We start from the raw sequence: 7,427 nt of genomic DNA on the forward strand, positions 1-7,427 counted from the left end.
GCGGGCTCAGGCAATCCGCTCACCTCAGCCTCCCAAAGGCACAGGATTACAGGCTGAGCCGCCGAGCCCGGCTACATCTTCATTTTTAAAGACACTTGTAGGAGGGAGATTTACACACAGAGTGTTCTCTTAACAAGTCTGTACTCTCAGCCTGTAATCCCAGCACTTTGGGTGGCCAAGGTGAGTGTATAGCCTGAGCCCACTGGTTCGAGACCCACCTGGGCAACTTGGTGCGAGACTTTGTCTCTACAATAAATCAAAAATTAGCCAGGCATGGTAGCGCGCGCCTGTAGTTCCAGCTACTTGGAAGGCTAAGGCAGAAGGAGCACTAGAGCCCAGGAGGTCGAGGGTGTGGTAGCCGGGAGTGTGCCACTGCACTCCAGTCTGGGCAACAGAGGGAATAGTTAAACAAGGGAAACTAAGTTGGTCTTTATCGCCTGAATAAGTCAATGCAAGCAAATTTTTGTCAATTTTTAATTTTCTAGGATGTCCTTTGGTGGTAATATGACATGAAATTTTAGATTTTAAATCCTGAAACACCAAAGTAATTTTTGAATCCAGGTAAAATGCCTTTAATTTTTGGTGTAATTATGAAGAGTTTGGGTTATACTGTACTGAATAGCCATTTTTTGGTCCATTATGCTTCCTCTAAGTATCATGACTCTTTCGTTTCTTTTTTGAAAATCACTTCAGATTATTCCATCTCCTGGGGGCATCCAAATGCTGAAGCTTCCATTAAGGATGGTTTCATTTCTCCCCAAGTGCAATGTTCCCAAAGCAGAGGCAGATAAATCTCAAGTTTCTTATTTGTTCAGGAAGCCTTTTTTACCATCCAGTCTTGAAATATGAGTGAACCAGCCTCTTATTTGCTTTAAGCTCTCCTAGTTTTGAGGTCTCATATCAAATGAACAATTATTATCAGAGAAATAAGATTTATATAATCAGTTGTTCTTAAAGGTCTACAAATACTTTTGGTTGTTACAGCTGGTGGGACTACTGACATAGTAGTTAGAAGCCAGGGATATTGTTAAACATCTTACAGTGCTCAGTTCAGTGCCCCCACCCCCAACAAAGAATTATCTGGTCCAAAATGTCAGTAGTGCCAAGGTTGAGAAACTCTGATATATATGAAATAGCTGATGAATAGTATAGACAGTATAAAGCTCTTTACTGACTTGGGTGTTCCAAAAATGCTAAAGTAGTTCGAGATTAGGTCAGTTAGACTGAAATGATCTGGGAAGATTTCCTGGAGACAGGCTTTAAGCTGGAAACAAAGTACTGAATTTAGAATGAAGAACAGCAAACATGCCAATTGAAAGAAATAGCTTTAGCAGAGTCCCTAAGAGTAGACCAAGGCTTTGTGGAACACAAGAGGGAAAATCAATACAACGAGAGGCATAATTGATTAGGAAGGATGAAATGGCGAGATCAAATAATGGTTTTTTAATGGCAGGTTAGAAGTTTGGCCTTAAACTGTAGGAGCAAGAATCAAATAGGAGAGTAACATGGTGGGTATTTTAGAAAGACTAATAGTATTAGGTGTTTTAGGAGGACAGAATGGATTGGAGTAGAGAGAGCTAGCAGCAGGAGGTTCAAGTAGGATTCTTGGAATAATCACACTGGGTATAGTGGACACAGCCGCAATCCCAGCTACTTGGGAGGCTGAGGCAAGAGGATCTTTGCGCCCAGAAGTTCAAGGCTGCAGTGAACTATAGTTGCTCCATTGTGCTTCAGCCTAGACAATAGAGCAAGACTGCATATCTTTTTCTTTTTTTTTTTTTTGAGTTGGAGTCTCATTCTGTCGCCCAGACTGGAGTGCAGTGGCCACTCCTGGCCACCGCAGCCTCGACCTGCTGGGCTCCGGTGATCCTTCCGCCTCAGCCTTCTGAGTAGCCGGAATTACAGGCGTGCACTACCATGCCCAGCTAATTTTTTAATTTTATTGTAGAGATGATGTCTCGCCTGCCCAGGTGGGTCTCGAACCCGCGGACTCAGGCAATCCACTCACCTCAGCCTCCCAAGGCGCAGGATTACAGGCTGAGCCACCGAGCCCGGCAAGACTGCATATCTTAAAAAAAAAAATTGAAGTAATCTAAGTATGAACAATGAGTTCTGTGGTTGTAGCAGTATGAATGGAAAGACCATTTGTCTTTCCTTCTAGAAACTTTATATATGTATATTATTAGAAAATTATTTATTAGCATAAAGGTGATACTTGAAACAGAATGTGAACTCTGTGGAAAGTAGTGTAATAAAGAGGCTTAGGGACAGACTATAGTTAAAATTCTGGGGAGAAGAGGAGAGAAAGGAGGAAAAGTGAAATAATGTGGTGTCACGATAACCAAGAATTTTAAGATGGAGGCAGCCAGCAGTAACAGATGACTCTGAGACGAAGAATGAGGATTAAAACACAGCTATTTGATTTATTAAGAGGCACTTGATGACCTTGAAACATCCTTTTCAGTGGAAACGTAGGGACAGAGTCAAATTTCAGGGATTAGAGAGTAGAGGAACAATTAGTAAATGATAGCAGTAACTGAATGTCATTATCATTCACGAAAGGAGTTTGATCATAAAAGAAGGAAGGAAATGAGACAGTCTGGATCTATTTCTTATCTCTGGTGTATTTACTTCGTTTCCAGTTACAAAGGAACTGGTGGTATCTGCTGGAGAGAGTGTCCAGATAACCCTGCCTAAGAATGAAGTTCAATTAAATGCATATGTTCTCCAAGAACCACTTGAAGGTAAAAGTCCCTTACGTTTAGATAATTTTCTTTTTTTTTAAAGAAATGAAGTCTCACTATGTTACCCAGTCAGCCTGACTGCAAACACTTGGGCTCAAGCGATCTTCCCACCTCAGCCTCCCTTGTAGTTGGGACTATAGGCATACATCATCTTGCCCAGCTAGGATAACTTTTTTTATTTTGAGGTGGACTCTCACCCTGTCGCCTAGGTTGGAGTGCAGTGGCACACTCATGGCCACCCCAGCATCGACCTGCAGGGCTCTGGCAATCCTTCCAACTCAGTCTTCCAGATAGCTGTACTATAGGCGTGTGCTACCACACCCAGCTAATTTTTTGATTTTATTGTAGAGATGAGGTCTCACCAAGTTTCCAGGGCTGGTCTCGAACCCATGGGCTCAGGCACTTCTCTTGCCTTCCCTCCCAAAGTGCTGGGATTACAAGCTGAGCCACTGAGCCTGGCCTAGGATAACATTTTAATTTACAATAATATCTACATAACTCAACTCATTTACTCCTTACAGCAGTCCTGTGAGGATACAATATAGCCTGGGTATGCACTAATATTTATGGAATATGAGAGGTAATATAACACATGAGATCACAGGCTTTGTTGTCAAGCCTGAGTTTAAATTCCAACTCTGCCAGCCATTAGCTGTGTGATTTTAAGTAAATGACATAACTTCTCTTAATTTCCATTTCTTTTTCAGTAAGATGGGGGTAACAATTCCTACCTCATAAGGTTACTTTAAGGGCAAAATGAGGCCAGGTGCAGTGGCTCACACCTGGAGTCCCAGCACTTTGGGAGGCGGAGGTGAGAGGATTGCCTGAGTCCAGGGGTTCTCGACCAGCCTGGACAAGTTAGTGAGACCTCATTTCTACAATAAATCAAAAATATTAGCCGGGCGTGGTGGCACACACCTGTGGTTCCAGCTACTTGGAAGGCTGAGGTGGAAGGATCTCCTGAGCCTAGTAGGTTAAGGCTGTGGTGGTTGTGAGTGTGCCACTGTACTCCAGCCTGGGCAAGAGTGAGACTCGTACTCATAAAAAAAAAGAAAGGCAAAATGAGATAGTATATGATAGCAGTAGCTGAATATCTAGTCAGTGCCTAGGTTATTTGTGGCCACATGACTATATACATTGGCTCCAGTTCGGTGCCTAGCATATAGCTGATGCTTCTTAATGTAAAATTTGTTTATTAGTTTGTGTTATACTTATTTAAAGAGGAAGAAAGTGAGATTCAGATTAACCTGTTTATTTTGGCCAAATAACCAGTAGGTAGCAGATGTAGAACTTGGAGAGAAGTTATTCAAGACTACTGCTATGATAGATTTGTAACTTAAAAAGAAAAGGATTGAAAGTGGTGGTGCATGCCTGTAGTCCCAGCTACTTGGGAGGTTAAGATGGGAGGATTGCTTGAACCCAGGAACTTGATGCCAGTTTGAGCAACACTGTAAGACCTTGTCTCTGGGGGGCAAAAAAAAGAGAGAGAGAGATTAAACTTAATGTGATATACAAATCTAGATTTATAAAATATATAAACTAGGGGATTATTATTTAAGAAAACTTTGTAATATGAGCATCCCTTTTACTTTTGAAGTATATGTTAATATGCCAGAAGTTGACTTAAAAATACATGGATTCTCTCAAGTCTGTTTATGACATAAATGAAACATACTTGGATGGAAATTGATTGGGTTGGGTTTATGTTACGCTCATTAAAAAGTTAGTCAAGTAGAATGCCCTTCCCTTTTCAGGATGAGGTCCTGCCATTTTAGGTACACATATTTCCAACACAGTACTTCTAATTTTATGGATATGATACCAAATAGTGTATTTATGCAAAAAGTACTTTTTCAGGACCAAAATGCCTTCTCTCTTCTATTTTCTGCTCTCCAATTGAGATTTCCTTGTCAATTCATTTCACCTTGCTCTAGAGAAGTTTATTCCTTTCTTCCTCTGGTGGTAAGTTAAGGTGAATGGGTTTGGTGGCTTTTGGAGATAGAGATGAGGAAAGAACTGTGTTGAGCTGAGATTACTTCCTTTCTTTTTCTTTTTCTTTTTTTTTTTCTGAGTTGGAGTCTCATTCCATCGCCTAGGCTGGAGTGCTGTAGCATGCACACTCACAGCCACCCCAGTGTCGACCTGCTGGGCTTTGGGCATCCTTCTGCCTCAGCCTCCAAGTAGCTGGAACTACAGCATGCACTACCACACCCGGCTAATTTTTTATTTATTGTAGAAACGAGGTCTTGCCAAGTTGCCCAGGCTGGTCTTGAACCTGCAGGCTCAGGCAATTCACTTGCCTCAGCCTCCCAAAGTGCTGGGATTACAGGCTGAGTCACCGAGCCTGGCCTACTTCTTTCCTTTTGTGAACGATATGCGTGTCTCTACTGTATTTTCTTTCGTAACTTGTATTTGCATGTACACTTCTGTGAGTTACTGTCATCTTATAGATCAGTATCCCAAAACACATTAGTTCAGAAATAGCTTCTTTTAAATTCTTCTCTCCCCAGGTTCCTTAGCCTTTATCAGATATATGAGAGAGATGATTTCAATTTTTCAGAGGTTGGGAGTGATGAGACAGGACCAACTCTGTATGCTCTTTCTCTCCCTTCTGCTCTGTGGTAGCCCACTAGATCCCTCTAAGGATTCAGAGGTCCATTTTCAAAATCACTGTCCTAAATCACTACAACCAACATTCTGTCTGATAGACCTGTACTCAGTTGTTCCTACCCTTGGGCAAATTTCTGCCTATAAGGTGCAATTCATCCCCTGAGTTTTTCTGTCCTAGGAATATTGTCCTTTTTTGAAATTTGTTTTGCTAGCCTTAGATATTATAAAATTATCAGTTCCCAAACCAGTGAGGAAAACAACTTCCAACTGCAATTGGAAGAAATGTGTCTTAGCACCAGTCCTACTTCTGCTGCTTCCTTCCTGCTCTTCTCCTAACCTAACTTCTATGTCTATACATTTGTGAGCACTTCTGGTGCGTACAACCGGACAAAACAATACTAGTTTTGGGGGGAGGGAGAAGAAAGGAAGAAAGATCTTGTGTCCCAGGCTTATAAAATAAAATCTGGTCCTCAGATGAAAGATATCTTTGAATTAGGTTCTGTGTGTTAATTTTAACATTTGAACTCACAATGCAAGAATAAGATGGGGGGCACAACATCAATAAGGGTACCTGATCTCAAACCAGGCAAAGTAGAGACAAAAGGGAGGCCCAAACTTTTTACCTGTACGATGCCCACTTATATACCTAATCCTGATTTGCACCCTACATCTTTAAAATAAAATATATTTTAAAAATAAAAATAAAAAAGAAAGATGACTGCTGTCTACTAAGTATTTGCAGTTTATTTCTTTTTTCTCTTTCTTTTTTACTTTTGAATAGTAACTTAAACTAAACCTTCCTACCAAATCCCACCCTTCCTTAGCCAGAAATGCATTTTGTTCCCCAAAAGTTTAAGACCACTGTTTACCGTGAAGGGATTCCATTTAGATAATAGGATTCTACCCTTGCCCTGCCCAGTGATAGAGTCTGATCTGCAAATGCTTCATTTGATCTTAATTAATTTCAGTGGGGCCTGTTTTAAATGGGCCATTCCCTACCATCTTTTGCAGTGTGTTATTTAGCTCAGCAGGATGAAGTAGCTCTTTTAACTCACCAGGGTGTGATGACCTCAGTGAGAGGAGCATTGTTAGCACTCTGTAAAAAGCTATTTTTGAACCATGTTATTTAGAAGTCACTGCTGTTCTTTGTTACAAAAGAAGTTTTGCAAGAAAATGGCCTTTGTTCCCAATGAGTTCATCTGTAGTAGTTGATAGGACATGTATTTTCAGTGGTATGCCACACCATGACCAACCTGGTATTTTTTAAAGAGAATTGGCTCTGGGGAAGGTGGTTATGAGGCAGGAGTGAGTATTGTTGGCAGAGAGTTGGAAGAAGCTCTAACTGTAGCTGAGTCAACAGAATGAACTCTCTTTTGGCAGGGTTTGGTTTTCCTATAGGCTTTGGGGTGAAACCTTAAAAACTAAGGCCTTGTCAAGATTAGAAGAGATTTGTTATTGACAAGCTATGTGGCTGTCCTCTTAGTATGTAGGATTGTGTTTTCATGATTTTTGTTACTGTCTTTCTGTAGGAGAAACCTACACCTACGACTGGCAGCTGATAACTCATCCTAAAGACTACAGTGGAGAAATGGAAGGGAAACATTCCCAGATCCTCAAACTATCCAAGGTGAATTTGCCTCTTTTCACTTGCAGGGCTAAGGTAGAGGAGCTGACTATTTTCTAAAATCAGTACCATTCCATTATCTGTTCACATTTAAGTTGGAAAAAGTCTTTTGTAAGTGAATCTTCCAAAGTCTGAATGCAGCTGACATCCAGTATTTGTTAGTGAATGATTTTCAAATTTTAATTTATGATAAGAAAACTATCAGCATGGTAGCGATAGCTGAAAATATACACTAAACAGCTTTTAAGAGTAACATAAGGACTTTAGAATTTGGGAGATGAGCTAGGTTATTTGTGGCCACATGACTATATACATTGGCTCAATCTTTTTGGGATTCAGTATAGTTATTAACAGTCATAAAAATGTTTGTGAACCGGGCTCAGTGGCTCAGCCTGTAATCCCGCGCCTTTGGGAGGCTGAGGTGAGTGGATTGCCTGAGCCCGCGGGTT

The 7,427-nt window shown here is 40.9% G+C and overlaps 1 protein-coding gene across 2 annotated transcripts in view; it reads left to right on the plus strand.

The window, feature by feature from the left end:
• The window catches only part of KIAA0319L (KIAA0319 like), a 122,332-nt gene that overhangs the window by 81,117 nt on the left and 33,788 nt on the right, over positions 1-7,427 (plus strand). For both annotated transcript variants that reach the window (XM_008069195.2, XM_008069196.2), the window contains exons 5-6: positions 2,643-2,744; positions 6,884-6,981. In XM_008069195.2, the coding sequence (XP_008067386.1) occupies positions 2,643-2,744; positions 6,884-6,981 (200 nt within the window). The remainder of the gene's footprint in view (positions 1-2,642; positions 2,745-6,883; positions 6,982-7,427) is intronic.

This window comes from Carlito syrichta, unplaced genomic scaffold, assembly GCF_000164805.1.
Source record: "Carlito syrichta isolate Samal-C Ts95f unplaced genomic scaffold, Tarsius_syrichta-2.0.1 Scaffold311852, whole genome shotgun sequence".
NCBI classification, from domain to species: Eukaryota; Metazoa; Chordata; class Mammalia; order Primates; family Tarsiidae; genus Carlito; species Carlito syrichta.